Source organism: Ochotona curzoniae, unplaced genomic scaffold (genome assembly GCF_017591425.1).
Source record: "Ochotona curzoniae isolate NIBS_2020 unplaced genomic scaffold, NIBS_Ocur_1.0 contig_2210, whole genome shotgun sequence".
In the NCBI taxonomy this organism is placed as follows: Eukaryota; Metazoa; Chordata; class Mammalia; order Lagomorpha; family Ochotonidae; genus Ochotona; species Ochotona curzoniae.
This window is the reverse complement of record NW_024465369.1, coordinates 51,644,127-51,670,742: the sequence shown is the minus strand read 5'-3', so window position 1 is coordinate 51,670,742 and position 26,616 is coordinate 51,644,127. Positions and strand designations below refer to the sequence as shown.

At 40.2% G+C, this 26,616-nt stretch overlaps 1 protein-coding gene across 1 annotated transcript in view; it reads left to right on the top strand.

Moving 5' to 3' along the window:
* The window catches only part of DNAH7 (dynein axonemal heavy chain 7), a 231,955-nt gene that overhangs the window by 202,333 nt on the left and 3,006 nt on the right, over window positions 1-26,616 (top strand). Inside the window, exons 57-63 of the mRNA XM_040971902.1 lie at window positions 1,641-1,802; window positions 8,134-8,319; window positions 11,996-12,133; window positions 15,691-15,921; window positions 19,906-20,058; window positions 22,154-22,331; window positions 25,978-26,081. Coding sequence (XP_040827836.1) covers window positions 1,641-1,802; window positions 8,134-8,319; window positions 11,996-12,133; window positions 15,691-15,921; window positions 19,906-20,058; window positions 22,154-22,331; window positions 25,978-26,081 — 1,152 coding nt within the window. The remainder of the gene's footprint in view (window positions 1-1,640; window positions 1,803-8,133; window positions 8,320-11,995; window positions 12,134-15,690; window positions 15,922-19,905; window positions 20,059-22,153; window positions 22,332-25,977; window positions 26,082-26,616) is intronic.

Genomic DNA, 26,616 nt, shown 5'->3' with positions numbered 1-26,616 from the left:
GAAATCTAAGCACACACACACACAGAGCCATGCAGACAGTGTATGTGTGAGTATACACACACTTCCATAACACACTTCCAACTTCAGCTTGCCTCCCCCTGGTTTCTTCCCTGCTGTTCCTCATGCTTTCTTTGTGTATGTCTTCTACAGTGAGAAACCTGGTTTTCAAAACATCAGTCAATGTATTTAGTGATTCATTTCTCTAATAAATTAACAATCAGAATAGTTCCAGAACTAGGCTACCATTTTACCTCCCATTTTTGTGGTTGAGTTTATGCCACTGTTCTTTTGCTTCCCACTCACTCTTTCAAGTTTATTCGAGGAGGGAGACCATTGCCCACTCTTGGGAAAAACTTGGCGGCATTCCCATGACTTTTCTAGCTAAAATGTCCTAAAATGTCTTTTTGAATGGCAAAACCAGCCTTGATGCAGAAGTTAGAAAACATAAAGCATATTAATCATTACTTCAACATTTATTCAAGCTTTAGTCTTCAACTTCTCAGTTTCTCAGCGAAGACCTATAGTCAGTGAGCTTAATGCACTAAGGGAAGAGAATGAAGTTTGCACCTCTTTTGTTTAAACTCTTCCCATACTTGATGGATGCTGACTGATGCTGACCCCCTCAGTTCTGAGCACACGTGGGAAGGAGGCTAGGAGGAGCAGAACTTCTTCTTTGTGGCTGGTATCACACGGAGCTGTCTGCACTGGGGAGTAGCTTCAAGCTGACTCTTAGACTTTTCCTCTACCTACTTTCCTGATTCTCCTTAGGTTCCCCTACCAGATCTCTCTCTTCTTGGCAGTGCCTCTCCTTTGGAAGACTGCTCCTGTCTTCCCCGTGGCTGCTGCATTCGTTGCCTCCTCATGCTAGGGTTTTCTTGCTGCGTGGCAGAAGCCTTCCCAACCAAGGCATCTTCAAAATGACTTCTGCTTTCCACCACTCAGCCTAGCTCCCCATCTGCTCCTTGAACATCCCAGCAGGTTGGCTTGTTGTCAGAGAAGGTGAGAGAAAGAATTCTCTCTCCTAGTCCTCTACTCTGTGGCTATCTGGCTCTCTTTCAGGTACAAGTTTTGCACCCTTCCACCCTGTCCAGCTACAGAAAATGTATCAACTCTTGGAGTAAGTAAGAACTAGAAATGCGAAGGTAAACTCCAGATGGGTTTCTCCCTTAGAGATGAAGGAAGCTCACAGTACAGTAGCTTCTAAATCACAAAGGCTGCTCAAATTCTGTTTTGAGTATCTCCTCTCTTCTCTGTGGGTTTTAGAGCTGTCTCCTTGGCTTGAAGTATCTCCTTGAAAATATCTCCATTATAATCTAGGACCACACATTGAAAGCTTGCATTCCAGTGATGCTTCAGTCAGAACCTCAAAAACCCTGTAATGTCACATTAGATTAAATGGCCTTTTGGTACTTTCTAAGAACCTGGTAGATGTAGGCACCTGATTGTGCCAACTGAACTTGCAGATGGGTGCATTTTTACCTAAGGAGCCTGTAGAAGTGTGTTTCATTCTGTTTCAATTATACCATGAGATGAATGTATGTATTCACAACACTAATCTTAATTGCTTTCACTTTGAAGCATGGTAAGTAAAATGTAATGGGAAGAAAATTATGGTATGTAATCACTTTTTGTTATTACAGGATGAATTCAAGAAGTTACTTTATGGTCTCTGCTTCTTTCATGCTTTGGTACAAGAAAGAAGGAAATTTGGACCCTTGGGATGGAATATTCCTTACGAGTTCAATGAGACAGATCTAAGAATCAGTGTACAGCAACTCCATATGTTCCTGAACCAATATGAGGTACTGTAAAAATCACAGTAAGGCATTATCTGTTTTGCACTTTATCATGTATTTGTATAGTAAACAGAGACCTCTGAACAGTTTCTACTCCTACAAAACAAGCGGCACTATAATTCTCAATGGTTTATTAAGTAGTACTTAATTACTATGTTATACATTTAGGATGTCAGTTTCCCCATCAGAAAACTAAATTTTATCAATTTTTGACAAATAACCTAAGTTTAAGCCAAATAACCTAATGTTCTATACAGTATATTTCATTCTGTTTTACACACACACACACACACACACACACACACATTCACTCACATGCATGCTTGCTCATGCAAAAGAGTAATACCTTTTGTTCTTTTGAAAGATTTATTTTAGAATTAGAGATGGGAAAGAAAGAGGGAGAGAAAGAGAAAGCTCTGTCTTCTGGCTCACATCCCAATGGCTAAATGGCAGGGACCTGCCAGGCTGAAGCACCTGGCTACATCCAGGGATCCTTGTGGAGGCAGGGACCCAACCACTTGGGCTGCCTTTCCTTGACTTCTTCAGGTTTGTTGGAAGGGAGCTGAATTGCCAAGACTCGAAGAATCAGGTCTGTGAGATGCCAATGTCTCAGGCAGTTTTAACCCACTGTGCCATACTCTGGACCCCACCTTTTCCCTTATCACTACGTTTTTTCCAGTTGGACTTTTATTTTTAGCACATGTGCTTCCGTGAAGAATGATTTGGAATAAATCCAAGTGCCTAAAAGGACATGGGGCTTTTTGTAAAGTGAGTCTTCCTGCATTTTGGCAGAATTTTGTTCAAATTGATTTGGAACTCTTTAACTCCTTTCATCATCAGAGCATCAGACACTATTTTGGGGGGTGGGCGTTTGGCAAAGTGGTAACGTCACCACTTGGGGCACCCACATCCCGTATTGGAGTGTCCTGGTTCAAGTCCAGCTCTGCTCCCAAGTCCAGCTTCCTGCTATTATGCACCCTTGAAGACAGCAGATGATGGCTGACGTGTTTACGTACCTTCCAAACATCAGGAAGGCCTGAACTGAATCCCAGGATCCTGGCTTTCACCTGAGCTAGCCTGTGCTATTGCAGACGTTGGAGGAACGAACCAATATATATAGTTTGTCTCTCTCCCTTTCAAAACAAACAAACAGACAAAAACTTTGGATTTTAAAAAGCTTTCATGCATTACATTTATTTTTAAAACACTCGCAATCAGGAAAACATTGAATTATTTTTCTATAAAAACAACATTAGGGATTAACCGAATTTTGAGAGCTGAAATGTTAGATCTACAGTTACATGAAGAATCCCTCATTTGAGGTCCTGTGTTTCATTGTGAATTCTTGCTGTGTATAAGAATCAAAAAGGTTTTTCTTTAAGCTTTGCAACTTATAAATTTGGCAAAATATTCAAAACTATTAAAAATTTAATGTTTCTTTCCTCTAGTAACATTCATCTAAAAAAAATAGTAGTAGTACACACAAAAAAAGCAGTGTTACAAAGTTCAAGGAAATGTTTTAGCAAAAACAAGCATATTTTTCAGTATGAAAAAAAGTTGAAAAGCATGAGATGTTCTTCCATTTATCAGTTTTTCTAAATTTAAATTATCATAGTCAAAAAAGTTATTATAGTCTTACTAAATAATCAGTTAAAAGTATGTGGTAGTTCATGACTTGGTCAAGGTTCAAGAGCCAGTGAATGTAATCCATCACATCAGTGGGCTAAAAAAAAAAAAAAATCACTTGACCCATGATCAATAAATGCAGGAAAAGTATTTGGCAAATCCCGGCATCTGGGGCTACTGATGGAAGAATCCCTATGAGTGTCAATTTGAGGTTGCAACCGCTCTGCTTCTGATCCTGCTCTCTGATAAGACTCCTGGGAAAGCAGCAAAGGATGATCCAAAATCCTGGCCTGCTACAACCCACGTGACAGACGCAGAGAGAGTCCTGGGCTCCTCACGTCATCCTAGCCAGTACCAACTGCTGTGACTCCATTTTGGGAATGAACCAGCAAATGAGAAACTCTCCCTCTTGATGTCTCCATCTCCCTTTCTCTGCCCCTCTGCCACCCTCTTTTCCTCTGCCTCTGTGCCTAGATTCACAATCTCTGTAACTCTACATTTGAAAGAAATTAATAAAATCTAAGAAGAAGTCCCAACAGCCATCCATTATTTTAAAGAAAACAGCCAACCATGAAGAGAAGAACTTATCTTTCTAACTTGATAAAGAATATATAGAAACAAGTTACAGTTATCATCACATTTAAATAATGAGAAGCTGGAACAGGAAAAAAAAAAAAAGTAAAGATGGCTCCACCAACATTTACTTTCACTATTGTTCTCAAAGTCCTACTAATACAATTAAAAAAAAGAAAAGAAAATGAATATTGATTAGGAAGAAATTACCTCTTATCTACAGATGACATGATTTTCTAATTGCAAAAATCTGAAATAATTAGCTTAAAAAATCTTATACCTAATATGTGATTAGTTAACTGATTATACTTGTATGATACATGGTTAATTGCTTTCCCATAAATCAGAAATGGAATTTAAACTAAAAATACACAATGAAATTTGTATTAGTTTTCCCCCCAAATGAAATAATTATATATTATCTAATGTGTACAATAGCTGTTTGAGTAAAAGTGTGCTTCTCTGATGAAAGAAATTGAGGAATGAATAAATCAAGATAGCCCATGTTCATGGACAGAGATGCAGTAGTGTGAAGGTCATTTCTTCCCAACTTGAACTACAGAATCACTGCCATCCCAATCAAGTTATTTTGTAGATGTCACCACATTGATTCTAAAGTTTATAAAAATAGACAAAAGACTATAATAACTAACATAATATTAAAGAAGAAAAATGTTGTAGATCTGACACTACACTAGTTCAAAATTTACCATTAACATTTTGGTGATTAAAACAATATGGTATTGGTTAAAAAAAAATCTAGACCCATTGTTCAGTAGAATAGAATATAGAACTCAAAAACTGCCCCCCAAAAATATGACCATTGGCACTTAACAAAGGAACAATGATAATCAATAAATATTAGTAATAAAAAACCAGTTACTTCAATAGGTGGTTCTGGAACAATTAGATGTTTTTATTTAGAAACGTGCATATAGATATAAAATTTATACTCTTCATGAAAATTAACTCAGAATTCCAGAGTTTAATTCAAAGTCTAGAACTACAAATTTCTAAAAAAAAAAAAAAACATAGGAGAAGATCTGTGTGTGATCTTGAGTATGCAATAAATGTAAAAGTTTAAATTAAGGGATTTGAGTTGGGATGGGAAACATAGAAAAGTACAGTGTGTAGTGTAAAGGATTGAAATGTTTTAGATATTAAATGAAGTATGAGTGGGGAAAGAAGTCTTGGTATGTTAGTTTTCTGGTATTGATTGATAGTGATCCTATTTATTAATCCAGACAAGGAATACTATCATGTAATAGTAGGGGAATAGCAGGTAGGTGAATAGATAGCCAGGAAAAAGAAGTAAAATGAGGACTGATTGTTTTTTAGAATTATTAAATGCTATCATTCCCTATGTTCCATTCTCTGCCTACATCAAGCTAAGTAGAACCACTACCCACTCAACCCCCAAGCTCGTCATTGATGCTGAGTGATTATTTTTGTTTTCTCCAACTGTATCATATCTTCCTCTATTGCTTCTATGTCTCACACCTTGAGCTGTTACTATAACCAGCTTGCTTTTCACATATCTGCTTTAGTAAATTTTCCTACTATTCTGATTGCCTTTTTCTGTATTCAATACTTGTCTATTTTTGAGACTTTTTCTTGAATAATCAACTTAGAAGCCAAATTTGTCCTTCCTTTGCACATTTCTGTGTGCTACTTTGGCTGCATCTTTTGTCCAAACCTGTGCTGAGAATTCTTATGGTTATAGGTGAGTGCCTATAAGAACAGAAGGTGTTTTTGAGGGGGGGGGTTCATGATTATGCCCATCGTCTCTGTGATTTTATCCCTTAGACACCCAAGCACAGTGGCCACACTTATGGGAACTCAGGTTCCAGTAGCTCTTACAAATTTAACTGTTGGTGTTACCTTTAGACTACTGGAAACTGAAACTTGTCACTCTACATGTGTAGTAAGCACCTTTCAAAGTATGTAAAGGTTCTAGCCCCTTTGTTGATGTATAGGATTCTGTTATTTTTTTTCCCTTACTTTGATAATAAACAATATTAAACTGAAGAACTTTGCATAGAACCATTTGTATACCGGTTGTTAGCACTGACTTCTATTCTTTCTGCACTCTTCCTGCCCACGGCCTTTCTTAACACAACAGAAACAGTCGAAGCAGCAGGCTGTCACTGCCTCTGTGTCTTCTGTCAGCTTACATCTCTCTTCTAGTTTCCAGAATAAAACATTCCGCAATGTGACTGACCCTGGTCCTGATCGTACTGCTGAGAAACACAGGTTGGCAATTTTCTTCTAAACCCACAGGAATATAGCAGCCAAATTTTGACAGCTAAATCAAAAACCCTCTCTCTAAATCTCATCTATGTCTGTGTCATGAAACCCTCTGACAGTTTAGCTCACCTAAATGTTTTCCTAGTTATATATGCTGAATATCTAATTAGTGCAAGAGTTTTCTTGTGATAGTCCATTTTTTATATAATAGTAGCCTGTCGATGAGGCAAACTGAAAAGGTGTTTGCATCTGATCAAACATTTGTAGTTGGAAGAACATACATGGTTTAGAGTGCTCCTTCTTGATTTTGTTTCTCCACAAGGTCTTGCTCAATGGCATACATTCTGCCAAACTCTCAACCTTACATTCCAGTTCTACCACATAATGAATTTCATAATTTTCATCCCCTAACTCACTAATTTCCCTCTTATTTTCTACTACATGATCCTCTCTAGCACTGTGATTTCCACTAAAGAAATCCCTCGAAGTAAGAAGAGCAAGTTAAGCACAAAAGTGACAGAAAAACACTTGAGTTAAAGATTGCTATATATTAGCATCAGATGTTTTCAACTGTTGCTATATGTAGGATCTTCAAAAATTTCACAGAAATGTGTATTGACCAAAAAGCAGAGATGTCAAAAGGTTTTACAGCTAAATATTCATATATTGCTTTGTTAAGATATATGTGTTTAATAGAACATAATATTTTTTTAAAGATTTATTTTTATTATTTTTTTATTGGAAAGGCAGATATACAGAGAGGAGAGACAGAGAGGAAGATCTTCCGTCCGATGATTCACTCCCCAAGTGAGCGCAAAGGCCGATGCTATGCCGATCCAAAGCCAGGAGCCTCTTCCGGGTCTCCCACACGGGTGCAGGTTCCCAAAGCTTTGGGCCGTCCTCAACTGCTTTCCCAGGCCACAGGCAGGGAGCTGGAAGGGAAGCGGGGCTGCCAAGATAGAACTGGCGCCCATATGGGATCCCGGGCGTGCAAGGCGAGGACCTTAACCTCTTGCGCCACCGTGCCAGGCCCCAGAACATAATATTTTTAAAACTTGGGAGAAACTTAAGTGCTCCATATTAGGCAACACCTTTAAAATACTATTTTGTTTTTCAAAAGATATCTTTATTTATTTGAAAGGGAGAGTTTTATTGAGAGACTTGGGAAGAGACAGAGAGAGAGCGGTCTTCCATCTACTGGTTTGCTTCCCAAATGGCTGCATCAGCCAGAGCCAGGAAGATTAGCGCCAGGTTTTCCAGGATTGCTTGAAGGACATTGGGAATCTTTTCCAGTGTGGAGCCAGAGCTATTAGGAGCAGTTAATATGGAAATGGATAGACAGGAAATTCCGTAGTCTACAAAGAGAGGTGCTGCCTGCCTCAGGCAGGCGAACTGGAAGTAGCTGACCAAGGAAAGGAGACTGTCTCTTGCTGTTGAAATGTATATGCCTCAACCCCCCTCCCTGATGCGTAGGTGACTACAGCTCTTTAAAAGTCTGATGCTGTTAAGTAAACTTTGGTTATCTGACCGTCATGGTAGTCCATGCATGCATGATTATCGGCTCTATGCAGCAAGTCCATTGCTGCTGGACAGCGAACACAGGATGACAAGTGAGTTTAACTTATTTGAATTTGGCACACAGTAGGTGCTTAAGTAATATTGATTGAATAGTAAACCAGTTAACTAGCTGTCTTCTCAGTACCTGATTGAATGAAATGAAAAACCACAAAATAAAGACCCTGGGGAAAATTGCAGTAATTAACAGGGACATATCTAAAGGAAATTCTGTTCAGGGAAGCATTTTGTAAAATGTTTAGTGATTATGGGAAACCAACAGGAAGCATGATTATTGATAATGTGCCTAGTCAAGTTATTTGATCTCCGATTTTAGGAACTGCCTTATGAAGCTTTGCGATACATGACTGGTGAATGCAATTACGGAGGCAGGGTGACTGATGACTGGGACCGGCGCACATTGCGCAGCATTCTAAACAAATTCTTCAACGAAGAATTGGTTAAAAATCCAGAGTATAAGTTTGATTCGAGTGGCATCTACTTTGTCCCTCCTGCTGGTGATGTAAGTATGCCCTCTTGGTAAGCCAAAAGCAATAAAAATGCAACTTCTTTGGTCATGATGGTATTGTTATAGGACTCCTTGATGCAAGATGTGGAAGCAACCTCAATTCCTGTCTCACATGAAAGAAGAATGTTCATGTGGACACACTCTAGCTTGCAAAGTATGACTTATTTAGGAAAGAAAGGAAGAGTTCCTGCTTGCCTTAATGACAGGAGGGGGCTCCAAGGCAGGGAAATCCCTAGGCCTCCTGCCCTAGTGGTAGTGTTATAGGATGCGAGCGAGATCGCACCAGACATGTCTAAGGTTTTATTAAGGAATCTTTATTAACCAAGCTTGGTGATAACAGAGCTCACTAGAAATAACAGATCACAAGCCCATATGGCAATCCAACCAATTATCCAACCAAACATAACCACAAGAGGAGCAAATGGTCAGTAGCCCTAATTCCTCTGTTAAGCTGAAGACCTATGTCCCAGCTTCCCCAACAATGTAAGTTATCCTAAAAGACATGCAACGAATAACAGTTTGGATACACTTATGAAGCTGCAGTCATTCACTGTTCCTTGGCTTCTATGCCCACATTACACTATTGCTAGGTCTCACCTCTCCTGAAACTCCTGATAGCACACAAACCAGAAATAATATTGCTATACCCATTGTCCCATCTAAGCAGTACACAGGGACCATGCTCAGAGGGTTACCTGTCCTGAGTCAACCCAGAGTCAAGGTGCCAGGGTAATGGAAGTACCTGATCAGAAAGAGAGCGAGCCCCAGACCTTGGGATCCTGCACCCGTGTGGGAGGCCTGGAGGAGCTCCTGGCTTCAGATTGGTGCAGCTCTGGCCATTGTGGTCACTTGGGGAGTGAATCAGGAGGGAGGATCTTCCTCTCTGTTTCTCCTCTCTCTGCATAACTGCCTTTCCAATAAAAATAAATAAATTTAAAAAAAAAACTTCAATGGAGTTTCCCCATAAACAAAGGAAAGATCCTGGTTTCCATTGTACCTGGTTCTGTGACAAAAAGCTAAGGAAGGTCTTATCAGTTAACCTCCTCAGTCCTCATATAAAATGATGATTTCTGCCTAGCTTTTGTTTTTTGTTAACATTGATCTGTGCTTTCTTCAGTCATGTAGGACATAATTAGATGGGCCCAAGGATAATGTGAGTAGTATTAGAAATATTACCTTCTGGAGAAGCTTCCTTAATGACCTGGAATTCTCATGTATCCAGTCTTTTAAGGAAAAGAGAGTATTTTCTCCAGTTAAACTGAAAACATACATAAAATAATTACTAAAATATAACATTAGCATTTATTTCATCATTATTTGCAGTTCAATTACAAGTAGTTATTCACTGTAAGTGCCAAATTAACATTGATCTCATTAATGTATCATTTTACAAATGAGACAGCAGATTGCTTAAGGTTGAATGACTGGAGGAAGCATCTAACCTGGCATGGTGGAGCATTGAGCCTGCCCCCTGGGTGCATGATGGCTCAATTGGCTTATCCTCCCTTTGCAAGCTATTCTTCTCATCCGACTACCTGCTACTGGCCTGGGAAAGCAGCAGAGGATGGCCCCAGTGCTTGGATCCCTTGACCCACACGGGAGACCCGGAAGAATCTCCTGTCTCCTAGCTCTGGACCAGTTCAGCACTGGTTGTTACAGCTGAAGTGTAATTTCAGGAGTAAATCAGTGGATGGAAGCTCTTTCTTCTTCTCTCTGTAAACTTGCCTTTTTAATAAAAATAAACAAATCTTAAAAAAAAAAAGAAGTTGTTCATGCCCCACATTAGAGTGCATGTTTTTGATTACCTGTGGCCCCAGCTCGTGCTTGCAGATCCAGGGAGGCAGCAGTGAGGGCTTCGGTGCTTGGATTTCTGCCTCTAACGTGCGAGTCCTGGACTGCAGTCCTGGCTCCTACCCTGGCACAGCCTCAGCTGTTGGGGCACTTGGGGAGGGTATTGGCAGGAAAGAGCTCTGTCTCTCTATCTCGTTTTCTCTCTCTCTGTCATATATACACAATTTGTTTTCTCTCCTCTCTTCTACATTCTTTCATTCTCTTTATCTGTATTTCCATTTCTAATTTATTAACTTTTTCAGTGTTTATTTTTTATTTTGAAAGGTATAGTTAGAGAGAAGGGCATTCATAGCAAGAGAGAGCGAGAGAAGGAAAGACAGACAGAGATGTCTTCCATCCACTGATTCCCTCTTCAAATGGCTGCAACGGCCAGAGCTGGGCCAGTCCAAAGCCAGGAGCAAGGAGATTCTTCTGGGTCTCTCATAGGTGCAGGGTCCCAAAGCCTTGGGCCACCTTCTACTGCTTTCCCAGACTACAAGCAGGGAGCTGGGTGGGTTGTGGCACAGCTGGGACGTGAACTGACTCCCTATGGGAGGCTGGCACTGCAGGCAGAGGCAGAAGCCACCGAGCCTCTTATCCACTGATTTTGGATTTTCACACAACAGATTTTGAGGAGTTTCCAGAACAAATTATCTTTCCTTTTATATCTAGAATTCAAAAATTATAAATCGAAAGTCTAGCCCATAACCACACATGCCATAAACCCCCAACTCTGACCCTCTCCTCTACTTGGATTAATGCTAGATGAGGGTAGAAGTTGATTTCAATGAAAATTCGGGAGCCTGGTGCAGTAGCCTAGTGACTAAAATCCTCGCCTTGCAACCACTGGAATCCTATACGGGCACTGCTTCAAGTCCCAACTGCTCCATTTCCCTCTCAGCTCCTTACTTGTGGTCTGGGAAAGCAGTGGAGGATGGCCTAAAGCCTTGAGACCCTGCACCTGTGTAGGAGATCTAGAAGAAGCTCCTGGCTCCTGGCTCCTGGCTTTGGACTGGCTTAGCTATTGCAGCCATTTGGGGAGTAAACAGCTGACAAAAGATCTTTGTCTCTTCTTCTCTCTACATATCTGCCTTTCCAATAAGAAATAAATAAATCTTGAAAAAAAATAAAGAAAAGCAAAGCAAAGGAAGAAAGGAAAAATCAGGCCCAGAGTTTCACTCACCAACTGGGAGGGCACCTGACCATGGGCAGCTGTAGCAACTAACATGCTCTCCAATGATGAGACTCCCGTGTGAGGAAGACAAGACAGACACATGCATGCAACATGACAGCGACCAGGGAGTGAAAGCAGCGACGATTCGTGTGTGACTATAGGTGCCATGCATATATATTGCATAGGATGACGTAAGTGTCAAGAAAGTTGAGGTATTTTGACAAGTCTAATACGTGTATACATGCATCAAAATGTACATTGTTAATGGTGGTTGCCACAAGAAGTAAGATTTCAGGTAACTTTTCATTGCAACTGGGAGGATGTTTTAGAGAGCAAAACAGAAATAAATAAAAATATTCCAATTGTGAAACAAATTAAAAACAGTCGTCAGCAAAATGTGACACACAAAACTTTCTCTGGAAGGCATTTCTAGATGCAGTTATCAGAATTTTCCCTCCTTCATTTAAAAACCAATCCAACTGAATGGCATATTTCACTCTCTTTCTCAACATATGTCTGTATTGTTTTGTAAACTTTGGTTCAGGAGGGATGAAAAGGAAAGCGTTCAGCATCCATCTCCCCCAAGGCTTGTTTACTGAAGATTACTCCTTTTCCGCACTCGAACTGATTTCCAACCTCCTGACCTCTTGCTGTTCATCTTTGCAGCACAAAAGCTACATCGAGTACACGAAGACTCTGCCGCTGACGCCGGACCCCGAAATTTTTGGGATGAATGCCAATGCTGACATCACTAAAGATCAGTCCGAAACTCAGCTGCTTTTTGACAACATTCTACTTACCCAGGTAGGTGATCTCTGCTCCTTGAACCAGCTGCAGAGGCCCGTGGAGGAAGCCCCACAGCACAATGTGCCAGAACCATTGAAGCTACCATATGTGGTTCTGTCGAAGTGGAGAAGCAACGGAAACAGAAGGGAAAATGCACACTTTTTTCTAAATGTGAAATAAACACAAAATCCATAAACACGTGGGTTTTTCCCTCCCGGGGCTCCTGGTTTGGAAGCTAGACTTCCATCCTGCTTCTAGGACTGCCATGGTGCTTTTCTCGTAGAAGCCATGCTCACATTCTGCATTATGTCCTCAACAGTTTCTTTAAAGCAAACCAATTCCATAGATACTCAGAAGCAGCTTGATAACAGAATCTGTCAGAGATTTTATTGGTTTTATTCTCCACTCTCTTACCAGTTCAACGGAAATGTAAATGACTCATATGTGTAAAGTATGCAAGAACATGTAACCTGTTTTATACGGAAGTGGTTTTTTCCATGTTAACACTGCAGTAGATTATATAATATTCACACAGGACTGCAGTAGTAAGTACAAAGGGAATAAAAAGGTTTAGGAAAATGCCACAGGTGAGTCTGGCTAAGCATGCAACCTGTCCTTGGGGACTTTATTAATGCACTGCCATGGACGAGAGAAATCTTTTAAGACATCAGAAGGAACTCGGTGGGCCACGGGCCAAGTCGGTCCATTTGAAGGAAAAACATTCATTAATCTTCCTTCTCTGGTAAGCGTTCTCTTGAATTGTTCTCCCTCTAGTTGTTAGTTTCTTTTCTTTAATTTTTAAAAGCAGATGAATCCACATGGCAAGAATTTACAAAGTGTTTAAGGAAATTGGAAGAATGGGTGAATACTCAATCCAGTAGATTGTTTCTACCAAGTGAATTTTAGGTGGTATTTTTATTTTTATGGATTCGCTGAGTAAAATTGATCATTATAAATTTTGAGATGGTGCTTAGTGTGTGCCATCACTGTTTTAAGGGATTCATATACAACAATATAAAATTCATGACATCCTGTGAAGTAGGTGCTATTATTACTCACACATCAAAGGACTGAGGTGGCACTGAGATGCCAAAAGACAACTAGTTTGTGCGAAGTCTCGTAGTACACGGTTTGAAGCTGGGAATCAAAGGCAAGCACTCTGCAGAACCTGTGTCTTCAGTTGCTATCCTGTGCTTCTTCCAGATTGCACAAATGAGACCATAATTGAGAAGGTAAATAGCCAGTCATGCTGAAACTGCTAAGCATCAGGAGGCTTATTTGGTCCGCTGTCAGTGGGAGAGCCCCCTGTGCTCCCATCTCTAGTCTGCTGCATGTTGACCTTGTATGATGAGACAGTGTTGCACATTGTTAGCCTTAAAATGAGAAGTTATTGACTGGGCATAAAAAAAGGTGGTGGCAAATGTTAGGAAGCAGATCTTTAGGAACACTCAATGTGTGCAATATACAGTGGCCTGACAATAGGACGTCTATAGTGTCTTAGCTTTATTTAAACTTGATGGTGTGTGCCACATTGCAGAGGACATAAAACTGTGAGTTCATTTCAATAGAAAATGACTCAGAACCAAACAAATACGTTTCAATACACAAGGGGTATCTTCCCAGTATGTAATTAAACGATCTCTTTTAGTATTCTTGAACTCAGATTGGCAAGTACCATTATAGTAATAGGTTAGCAGTAGTTCAGTGATTCTAGATTGGGTTCATCACCATTCAAAGGTAAAGAGACCAGAAGCACAGAGCTTGGAGAGCGAGTTAATGATGACGAGACTTCTACATTGTGTGTTCTACATGTTAGGAAAGATCAGAGAGGAAGATTAGAAGCAGAGACCTTTTCGCTTCTGCTTAACTTCTTGGGATAAGAAAATTATTTCAGCTGAAAATATTGTAAAACCAAATATGCTGTAAGATCTCTGAAAGCTTAACCTCTGTCTCCTTGAAAGTAAATTCGATTTGTCTTTGGTTGTTTAGTAAAAGGATGATAACTATTAATCTGAGGATACCTCAAGTACATCATGGAAAAATGAAACTAAAGATATTTATTTTGTTGCAGAATAATTCTTTAAATTTTAAATATTGTTTTTGCAATCTAGTTTTTCATGATGCATGTTCTCCATGAGCTTTTAGAAAATCCTTTGTAGCTAGCAAATAGCTTTTGTGAAAGCTCTAAGAAAAAGTGGGAGAAAAGACCATGCTAAGATAGATAATTACAAATAAGTAGTGCCAGGTGGCTCTTAATTCTCTGTCAATTGAATGTGAGCTTTTCAGCCCATCACCCCAACTGTGCAATTTGGCTTTGTGAAATATGGGTATATTTTTGTTACTAAAAAATTTTTATGAGTCATAAGCCTGGGATATAGGCTTTTTGATTGTCTTATTGTGTGTGTGTGTGTGTGTGTGTGTGTGTGTGTGTGTGTGTGTGTGTGTGTGTGTTGTGGTTCCAAAAACTAAATAATTTTAATTTTAATTTCAGTGAATTTTGTGTTACAAATAAAAATTGCATACAAAATAAAAATAGGAATCAACATATAATTCTATAAATGCAATGCACATATTTATTTCACTATTTTTAGCCAAATAATCACTGTTTTATGTTTGCTATGAGTACATTGGGATCAAAATAAAGGATTATTGTATGTGCATACATAATTTTTGTACTAGCATATAATTAAAACATCTGTATTTCTCTGTGCCACTTCAAGGATATTATGGTGGTATGTTGTCAATAAAACTCACAAAAGAAACTCAGGTAAATGATAATAGTTAACATTTATAGAATAGTAAATGTTTATAGAATAGAAATCAGAAAGCATAAAATCTGAATGCAGCATAAACACAATTTCATGAGATACTCATTTGTATTCTTATAATGCTTTTCTCAACACACACACGTTCGTTTGTTCTGAGGATCTGAAGAGTTTTTCAGGAAAATATAGAATCATTTGCACAGTGCCACTAGAACATAAAAAGCAAAAATTGAATTGAAATCCTCCTTCCTTGCTTCCAAGGTGAGCCAAGAAAGACTGCCTCTCCTCCATAACTCTTCCAGCCGCTTACAATGGATGAGCTTATTTTCTTTGCCCTCCTGGTTCAAGGAGAAAACTCTATCTCTGCTTCTGGCAACCAGTGGCACCAGAGTTATTAACAAATATATTTTGAGGCCAGTTTTCTCCAAGCAGAGTCGGATGTCCTGCTTCTGGGTGTCACATGCGTCAGCGCTGGACCTTTCCTGCCATGGAAAGGCGGAGGTTTTCTCCTGTCTGTAACCTCTTTTCCTCTTGCTCCAGCCAGGCAGCAACGTGAGAACGCTTTGCTTTCTCCTGATCCTCTTTTGCCTCTGATCGCATTGCATGTCCCTGTTACTCCTTCTCCTAAAAGCTGTTTTCTCTCCAAAATCCACACTATGCCTGTAGTCGTGTTAGGAACTCTTGTTTGCAGAAGACTGGGTGAAATAGCAGGATGGTATTTGTTCTCATAAAGATTTATCATAGGATTTTTCCAATCTGATTATTCTTAGAGCTCTATGAGCGTTTGAGTTATGGTTGGATGCTTGATAGTCTCGTTCAGCAGGTGCTGGTGCAAAATCATCAGATGAAGTAGTCAATGAGGTTGCTGGCGACATCTTGAGTAAACTTCCAAACAACTTTGACATTGAAGCTGCAATGAGGAGATTCCCAACAACTTACACTCAGAGCATGAACACTGTACTGGTCCAAGAGATGGGGCGGTTTAATAAGTTACTTCAGACCATAAGAGACTCATGCATTAATATTCAAAAAGCAATCAAGGTAAGACAGAATACTTCAGGAATCATTAAATTAAACACACTGCTCATTTATTTATCACATATTTAGGGAGAAGGTGATAAACAGCAAGCACTGTTCTTGGTTCTGGGGATTGAAAATGGTCCTTAGACTTTGAGGAGTTCAGAGAATTCTGGGGGCTATTGATAATGTGTAAGTAAATAAATGTAGAAGATTCAAAGATTCAAGAGAGTGATAGTGTTTTAGAGATGAGACATGCTAAGGACAGAAAGTATTAAAAAATAAAATGATGAAAAAAATCTATCTTCCTGGAGCTTACATTTTAGTGAGAGAAACGAAACACAAGCAAATAACATGTGGATTTAACAAATGATGCTTCATGTGAGGAATGTAGATTACTTTGAAATACCAGATTCTCCCAGCCAACCACCTAACTTACAGTTTCTATTTCTCTGATTTGGGCAAGAAAATAATTCAAATGGAGATAAGCCTGGCGACCATGGGAGTGAGAGAAGTTCCTCTCAGCACATCAGTGACACAGTCTAACCAGTCCAGCTGGTACATTTCTGAGTCACATTTTTATATTACATATTCTTTTTAAATATGTTCTAAAATGGCAAATAATTTGAAGAATATATAGGAGAAAAACTTACTTCCTAGTTACATGAACAATGAATTTTTACAATAAATCTAATAAGGAAATGGTTTGAACGTAAGTTGTTGTTTTTTAAAAAATTGAAATTCTACTTAGAAACTTAAAAAAGGGCAGACAAATGGGAGTATGTATCTTATTCTTGGACTGCAAAATGTTGAATATCACAAAATTTCAATTAAATACATGCATAGTATCCTAGCATTAATACCCAAGAGTATTTTTTGTTTGTAACAGGATCAATCATCAGAGCTCTCCTGTTTGTTAATGGGAATATAAATTGGTTCATCCTCTTTGTAGTACGCTTTGGCAATGTCAATCTAAAAGTGAAATATCTTTTATCCTAAATATGTTGCAATACTATGCATGCTATGCAAATTTATGGGTTGAAGTATTGCCACCAGTAAATAATTACAGTATCACTTGATTAAAATAAATCTACATATTTATTACTCAATGATTATTATAAATTACAAAAGTGAATACCTACCAATAAAGAAAATAAGGTAGATTTGTAGCTACTGATATGGGAGGATGCCAACAAAGACTGATAAAATTAAAAAGGAAGTGTAAACTTTTATGTGTTTTGTGAACCAATATATGTATGTGATTAGCAAAATAACATTCTCTTAAATTTATGTCAATTTATTGTTCTCACTGAATACACTCATATGTATATGCATGTAAGTGTATTTTAATTTTTTCTGAATTATCTGCTTATAATATACTATTTTGTCTCTTAACACTTCAAGATGTGCTTCCAAAGAACAAGAATATTATTTTAGAACACCACAATACAAAGATCAAATTGAAGAATAATATCCCTAGTGTACTATCTGATCCAATTACTAATCAAAACTCCAATTTTTTCATTTGCTCTTATTAAATCCTTTATAGCAACATTCTTCTCTTCCTAAAACAGCTTACAGACCAGGATCAATTGTTAGATTCAGTTGTCATGCCTTCTTAGTCTATTTTATTCTGAAATAATTTCTCAGTAGGTCTTTGCCATGACATTTTAAAAAATGAATGTTGGGCCCGGTATGGTAGCCTAGCAGCTATAGTCCTCACCTTGCATGCACTGGGATCCCATATGGGTGCTGGTTCTAATCCCGGCCGACCCACTTCCCACCCAGCTCCCTGCTTGTAGACTGGGAAAGCAGTCGAGGACAGCCCAAAGCCTTGGGACCCTGGACCTGCGTGAGAGACCTAGAGGAGGCTCCAGGCTCCTGGCTTTGGATGGGCTCAGCTCCAGCTGTTGCGGCCGCTTGGGAAATGAATCATTGGACAGAAGTTCTTCCTTTCTGTTTCTCCTCTGCTATACATATCTGACTGTCAAAAAGTAAATAAATAAATAAATCTTTTAAAAAGTTATAAAATTTCCTGTTACTTTTAAAATGAAAAAAAAAATCTATTTTTACAGTTTAAGAAGTGTTTAATTGGAAATCAAGAAAGGGGAAAAAAAAAAAAACCAGAACAGGAGATCTCATGGCTTGTTCCCTGACGGGCCAGGTCAAGCCAGGCTCTAAACACTAAATTGGATATCAGGAATCCAGCCGTCTGAGCTATCACCTGCCACCGCCTGGGGAACATTTTCGAGGAAGTTGGATTGTAGTCAGTGTCAGAATTCACCCCGATACTCTGATTTGGGATGTTGTTACTCTAAGCATGACTTGGATGTGCACCAAATACCCGCTCTGTATGTGAATGTGTTAAGTGCCGCCTCCTACTTTGTAGTTAAAAAAAATTTTTTATTCATCTATTTGAAAGACAGAGTTACCGAGAGAGGGAGAGACAGGGAGATCTTGCATCTGTTGATTGACTCCCAAATGGCCTCAACGACCAGGAGACTGGTCCTTGCCAAAGCCAAGAGAAAAGGGTCTGAAAATGATGCTGTGAGAAATTTATGCCAATAAACTGTAAAAGTAAATGAGATGAAATGATTCTGGGAGACCATATTAGTAGGGTAACACAGAAGAAACAGACAATCTGGATGGTCTGTGTGTAAAACTCGAACGCATTACTGAAACACATCTCTTTCGCGTTGGAAACCTTTCTCAGATGTCTGCTTGTACTTAAGAACAGGACCGCATCACGTGCGGGGCGCTGTAGGACCTAGAGATGGACAGATGGCTGTGGTCTCAGTGTAATCTGACCAGGTGGTTTGACTAAGAAACATTGAACATCATTATATGTTTCTTGCTGACTGGTTTTTTTTTTTTTCCCCTATACCTTTCTGGAAGGGACTGCCTTCCAGCATCTTTGTAGCTAAAAAGGGCAGGGGGAAATGGTGCCAGCAGTAGCCTGGTAGCTGAGTCTTCACCTTGCAAGTCCCAGGGTCTCACATGGGTACCGGCTCCTGTCCTGGATGCTGCACTTCCCATCCAGCTCCCTGCTTGTGGCCTGGGAAAGCAGTCAAGGATGGCCCAAGGCCTTGGGAACCTGCACCTGCGTGGGAGATGTGGAAGATGCTCTTGGCTGCTGGCTTTGGATGGGCTCACCTCCGGCCATCATGGCCACTCAGGGAGTGAACCAATGGATGGAAGATCTTTGTCTCTCCTCTCTAAATCTGTTTCCAATAAAAAATATATAAATCTTAACATTTTTAATTTAAACATTTTTAAAGATTTATTTATTCTTTATTGAAAAGTCAGATATACAGAGAGGAGAAGAGATAGAGAGTGGCTTCCCAAGTGGCTGCAACGGCTGGAGCTGAGCTGATCTGAAGCCAGGAGCCAGGAGCTTCTTCTGGGTCTCCCTCGTGGGTGCAGGGTTGCTGTCCTTGACTGCTTTCCCAGGCCACAAGCAGGGAGCTGGATGGGAAGCAGGGCTACCGGGATTAGAACCCGCTGTGTTCAGGGCAAGGACTTTAGCCACTAGGCTTCCGCGCCAGGCCCAAAATAAATAAATCTTAAAAAAAAAGATAATGACCTTAGAGATTTCAGCTTCCAATATTTATGCAGTCGTTTCGATTCAGTATAGTAACTCTAGCCCTATCAAGACCTGGAAACCTCAACTCCAGGAAAGCCTTCTACTCTTCCCACTGAGAGCCATTTATTCTCAGGATTTGAGGGTAGCAGGCAAAGCATAGCTGATCAATGCTTAACCTTCTCCTCTGCTAGTTTAATATTTCTCTTAACCAGTAAATAACCCGACTACCAGCAGTTGCTGTCCCTGTGGCATGTTTCTGAAGGGGAAAAAAAATAATCATCTTTACTCAGTTTTATCTTTTTTTTTTTCTATGTGACTCAACCTTAACTAATCACAGTTTTAAGTAAAATATAATCAGAAAGCATTTTAAAGGGAGTTGGTCATAATGTATGCTAGTAAGTTCACCAAGGAGAAATATGTTTCAGGGGCTGGTGGTGATGTCTACGGAACTGGAAGAAGTGGTTAGCAGCATTCTGAATGTCAAAATTCCAGGAATGTGGATGGCTAAATCCTACCCAAGCCTTAAGCCACTTGGCAGCTATGTAAATGACTTTCTTACAAGACTAAAATTCTTGCAGGTGAGTTGATACAAATATTCACATACTAAATTCCTTCTGATTTCATTCTCTTGTTCCAGGATGCATAATGTATAATGAATACCATTCTCTTTGTTTTTTTTTTATTGATCTTTGGCACAAATGATCACCGTTTAATATTTTTAAAAATGCATGTAACCATTGCACTGTCAAAGTATTGGTGTTCTGGGACTGGGGCAGGGTGGGTGCTGAGGCTTGCTACAGGTTATTTCCTGCATGCAGAAAGGAACTCAGAGATGATGGAGGCATAGAGACACCCAAGAGAGCAGATTTCATTTATAGCAAAACAAAAATACAAATGCAAGACCCAAGTTGTGCGTAAACCAAACAGTCCCAAATGCAAAAAGACCCCAGAGAAAGCAAGCTACTCTCCTTGCAAAAACTTCTGTTAGTCAAAAAATCCTCTGTACAGGTTAAAAAAAAAAAAAACCAACAAATGAAAAAGCTCCAGGGATGTTGGAGCTGGTATCTAAGGCAGAACCATCCTGAATATTGAAAAGAGGATGGAGCTATGGGTAGGTCTCAAACATCCCCTTTCAGTTCCCTTTTCAGAAGACTGCAGGCGCGCCCAGGCTATCACATGGCTGTCGCTGTTACCCAGAGGGTCAGCTGTGACTATCAGAATTGTGAGTGACCTGCAGCTGTCAATCAGGCAGCTCCACAGATCCACAGGGAGAGCTGTCAACAGGAGATTGGCTGGGGATGTCAATAACAGACCCTTATTGTTGGCCAGTTCTGCTGGAGCTGTCAGATCCTGCTCGGGCCCCAACTTGAACGTCCATCACTGACCCGTGCTGTCAGCTGGGTTGACAAGGAGCTATCAGACCTTAGCTCCTTCCCTTAAGTACCCCTAAATAACTGTTCCTATGACACAAGTACCAAAAAAAGAACCCCTTGAGGGTCTATTTAGGAACAGGTGTTCATGTTCAGCCATGGGATGCCTTCTAGTCCATGACATTAAAAGGGAGAAACTTTAGCATGTTGATCTTTTTCTTTGAATATTTAGCATTAAAATGGATCTAGAGCAAGACATGCAAGCTGCTGATGAAGAGTGTCATTTCCTCATTGCCCAGGTGTCTTCCAGGTCATAAAATCATTAGATTGATAGTTCAGCCCCAAACAGTAGTGATTTCAAAGGCTGGTTACCTTGAAATTTTTCTGGCAATGCTGGTTTTTAACTATGTTCTAATCAATAACTATATCCATTAGAAATAGCAATTTCCTAGATGCTATGCTTAATGCATAAAAAAAAAAATCTGTGAGGATACGTCTACAGGAACACAATGACAAAACTCCCCTCTCATAATGCAGACCCTTTGCTCCACTGGAATCAATACTCAATACCCAGCAGTTAGCGTTGGTCTTGAAAGATGAGGCTCTGCCTTGGGTTCTTGTAGGGAGACACCTTTCAAAGTTTATTCAGGCTGGACTCTATAATTTACTATGAAATTACTATGAAAGTCAGTTTTCGACTTACTCACCACTGGAGTCATATCATATGAAGAATCAATATGTCTTGATTTCTAAAGACATAAAGGTCTTATTTACCCTCCTCTCAGGAGTTCCTTAGGCAATGGTATGTTCGAAATTTTTGACTTTAGTAAGATAGGAAGAAAAACTCCAAAAGAACTTTTTGCTGGATACTATTTAAAGAGAAAAAAGTGAGAAACCATTACATTTGGCCATTCTGTAGGGGGAATCTCCTATTCAATTGTATAGCATGACACATTGTACAACAGTGTACATGAGCTTTTCATGATGGTAAGGAGATTTTGTGAAGGAACTATGGGACATGTATAAAAAAAGTCATTTCTAACTGCATCTATGAAAATTATAATTCCAAAGTTGGTATGCTGAACAGTAAATCAAATTCAGAAAAAAAAATGGAATATAAAGACTAAATAAATACTGATTATGCTACCCATCTTTTAAAACCTTGAAAGAGTGTCATGTTTCATTCCTAAGACTTCATTTACTAGTTTACCTGAAAGCTAATCAAAGTATTTTTGGGTACGTTTTGTCAAGTGATGTGTTCCGAAGGCTCTGCTGTCTGCCCTCCTGTGTTCTGACCCTGTAGCAGTGGTACGAGGTGGGGCCCCCTCCGGTCTTCTGGCTCTCAGGCTTCTTCTTCACGCAAGCCTTCCTGACGGGCGCTCAGCAGAACTACGCGAGGAAATACACAATCCCTATCGATCTGCTTGGGTTTGATTATGAAGTGATGGAAGACAAGGAATATAAGTATGGTCCTGAAGACGGTAAGTGCAGTGACAGAATGAGTTGGCTCATATCTGGTCATGCAGCAGAAAATGCAACATTCATGCTTATGTTTTAGGCTATTTTAAAAATGCTATTGTATAATAGGGGGTTGGCACCATGGCATGATAGACTAAGCCTCCACCTGCAGCACAGGCATCCCATATGAGTGCCAGATTGTGTCCATGATGCTCCACTTCTGAGCCAGCTCCCTGCTTAAGGCCTGAGAAGGCAGAGAAGGATGGCCCAAGTCCTTGGGTCCCTGCACCTCGTGAGAAACCTGGAAGAAGCTCCTGACTTCGGGTCAGCTCAGCTGTAGTAGGTTCAGCTGTTTAAGGAGTGAATGAACAGATGGAAGATTATTCTGGCTCTCTTTTCTGTAACTTTGCCATTTAAATAAAAACAAAATACATTCTAAAAAAAAAGTACTGTGCATACAATCTAATCTTAAATGGCTGAAAGAAAATACAAGACAATGAATAAATGACAGAGAGACAGAACAAATGATAAAACAATGAAGCAAATGAGGGCAGAAAAATAACAATAATTGAATCTGGATAAGCAGTATATAATAGCATTTGTTTCGTAAATCAAAGATTACAAGAAATGCCCTTGGCTATTCAGTTTACGTATTTTTCACTTACTTGGGAGGGAGGGGGAGAAGCAGAGGAGGAAGGAGAGATGCGTGATCTCTCCCATTCACTGGTTCACTGTGAGCGCCTACAACAAGCCGAGGTTTGACCAGGCCCCAGTAGAACTCCAAAGCCCAATCCCGCTCCCCCTCATGAGCGGTGGGGCCCCAAGGACTTGAACCTTCATTTGCTCTCTTTCAAGTGTGTATTAGCAGGATCCGAATTAGAAGCAGAATCAAGTCAGAGTCCCAGGCACTCCAATATGGAATGTGGAAATACCCTATGGGAGATTTCAATACTTTGTGTCTACTCTGACATTTTAACTTCAATTGACATGACCGTTAATTTAAGCAAGTATTCTCTGTAACAGGCTGTGCATTGCTGATTTTTACTAAATGATGCTTTCTAGCAAATGACATTAATCTCTAAGTGACTGTTAGTGTGTCTTGCATTAAGTAATGTGTCAGAGGCAACTCTATTTTCTATTCATTATTAAATGATGCATTTTTGTTGACCATTATACTCTGGAGATACGAATATTAAACAACTTCGGATATTGCTTCTCAATTAACTTATATCACTGTCCCCTAACCCCAGCTTTTGTATGCACCTACAGGCACGTTGCTTAGTGCAGGCCTGGTCTCCCACGTGGGCAGGTGCCTTGGCATGACCCAGATGTGTCCTCCAGTTCTCCCCCTATAAACCACTCCATCTCAGCTCCCTCATCTGCCAGGGAGTGCAGTGGGTCAGTCCATGCAAGATCTCAGTAATCATTCCTGCCTGGCAAACATGCTCCCACTCCCATACCTGTCCGGATCCCCTTCCCTGGGCACCACCCGGGGGCCAGAATGGCATGTCCTGGCCTACCATGCCCCACACATCTTAAAAAGAAGAAAAAGAAGAAGCAACAGTGCTGAAACATTAGTATGTTAGCACAGATTTAGCATTAACTGGGCCCAGAATGCCCCACTTCCCATCCAGATTCCTGCTAATGTGCTTGGAAAAGTAGTGGAGGATGGTCCAAGGGTTTGGACTCTATTCTCACGTGGAGACCCGGTGAAACCCTGGACTCCTGGCTTCAGCCTGGCCCAGTGTTGCCTGCTGCGTCATTCAGGAAGTGAGCTAATGGTTGGAAGATCTGTCCCTCTCCTCTCCCTCTCTATGACTCTATATTTTAAGAAATAAGTAAAAATTTTTAAATGCAAGAAAGGAAGAGAGAGAAAGAAACAAAGAAAACAAAAGAAAAATCAAGAAAGAAATCAAGAATGAATGACACATTTGAACATCTTGTTTCCTACAAACTTGCTGGTCTGGAAGGACATATGACATTTCTAGGTGTTGAATTCTTCTGTCTGACGTTATCATTCATTGCACATCTGGAATGAAATGCTAAGTTAGAGGAAAGGGTGTACTGGGCTGTGCCTACAGTGAGACCATGGTGTTAAATGGCCTGTGTAGGCTCTCCCTTCTCCCGTGCTTCCGTCTAGTGTTACAAAATTCTCTACTTCCCCCATTCCCAGGGATCACTGCAGCTGGTCTGCAGGCCTGTGCAGCAGCCCCTGCTCCCCAGAGGCGAGGAGTCCCAACAAAGCTGTGGCTCGGAGGTTCATTTTGCAGTTCAGCCTTCCTGGTGTTTCACATTTGGGGAGTCATTGGACAAGCTCTTTGCCCATTAATTAAGCCACTATTTCATTCCAGCCTTTTCTTTCCATCGGTTAAAATCCAGGAGGGAGAAAGGCTATGTCTTCCCTCCAGCATCCACTTCTGAGCTATTCCCTTATGGCTGTTTAACTACCCCAGTGTTCAACCGCAGCACACAGCTCGTGGCGACCGCATCAGACAGCACAGCTATACAACATCTGCATCGCTTGGAAAACTCCTGCTGAACACTGCCATTCTCATGGAATTTTATGTAATTCTCTAGACAAACCATTCACCTCTCTTTGCTGATTTCATAACACAAGGCAGAGAAGCCAAATGTTTTTCTAGTTTATTTAGATGACAAAGCAGATTCTGCAGTTGAATGAGTTGCCATAGTCTTCCTAATTTCCATAGTGTTTCTACTGCCATATGGACAGTGATAATATTTTCATGAGCAGCTCCCCATGTCCCATTCATGAGGCCTTACAGGGGACTGCCATAGGTGTGACCTGTGCTACACTGATTTCGTTGTACTCTTCTTCACTTGTTAGGACCAAATAAAGTTCCTCCATGTGTCCACCTACCCTACAGCTGAGGAGAGGTCCTTGCAGTAAACATAAAATACTAAAATGGCAGGAGGAATTTAATTCTCATGACATTGAAGATCTATGAAAGGCAGTTTTGTTCATATGCTGTTTAGAAAGCATTAGATCTTACAAGCACATAAATTATACTTTTCCTGTAGATGTTATAGCTTCTGATAACACTTTATGATCACTGAGCAACTAGTATCAAGCTGGTAGTAGTCAATGCAGAAGATTTCTCACAGAGTAGTTAAAATTCCTTTGTCTGCGAGTGATTTATTTATTTGAAGACGGAATTCCAAAGGAGTGACAGAGATCTCCCATCTGCTGATTCACACCCCGCATGGTAGCAATGATGGGGCTGGGCCAGGCAGAACCCAGAAGCCAGGAAATCTTTCCAGTTCTCCGATGTAGGTGGCAGGGGCCAGGGACTTAGGCCATCCTTTGCCACTTCCCAAGCACATTAACAGGGAGCTGGATCACAAGTGGAACACCCGGGACTCAAACCAGTGCCCATATGGGATGCCAACATTCAGGCTGCAGCTTAATTCCCTGTGCCACAGCGCCAGCCCCCTTCCCTGCCTCTTGTTTTCTTCTTCCATATCTGATTTTAATATTGTATTACTGTACTAAGCATATTCATGAAATAACGGATGTTAAAACGCTCAGGGAATTTCTTTCATTTTAGAACAAGCCTTAGACTTCTAACCTTGGCTACTTGTAGTAATTTCAGGTTCAGAACTCAATTATGATGCGTATGTACAGTGCTAACTTATTCCCTTTACATTCAGGTGTTTTCATTCATGGATTATTTCTGGATGGAGCTTCCTGGAATAGAAAGATCAAGAAACTTGCAGAATCACATCCCAAAATTCTTTATGATACATTGCCTGTGGTTAGTATGTATATATATACACACATATATGCATGTATATACATGAAAAGGCTGTCTTTATATGAATCAAATAGATATTATATACATAAAATAGCTTCCACACATATACAGAGTCCATTCTAGCTAGTCGCGGTAACTGTTGAATTAGTGAGTACAGAATCACATCTGGGGAAACAGGGCTGTCTGTTAGCACCGCGGCTTTTGTTAGCCTGTCAGCACATCATCTTGTTTCTGTTTAAAGACTGCTTACTTACTAGAAGCTGCTGACTCGTTAGCTGTAGTCACTGCAGCCAAGAGCCAGGTCAGTCATGCCGGGAGGAGGTGCACACTTATTTCCTCCTCAAGGCAATTCACGGCATTCTTGCACGTAAGAACACGAGACAGTACTGTGGTATTGTACCTGGGAGTAATCACAACCAGTGAAATCACCAATACAGACATAAAATGGCAGAACCCTTGGCACTCAGTGGAACATGGAATAAACATTTGTTCACAGCTGAAATGGGTAACCAGGAAGCAGTGTCACTTGTTCAGT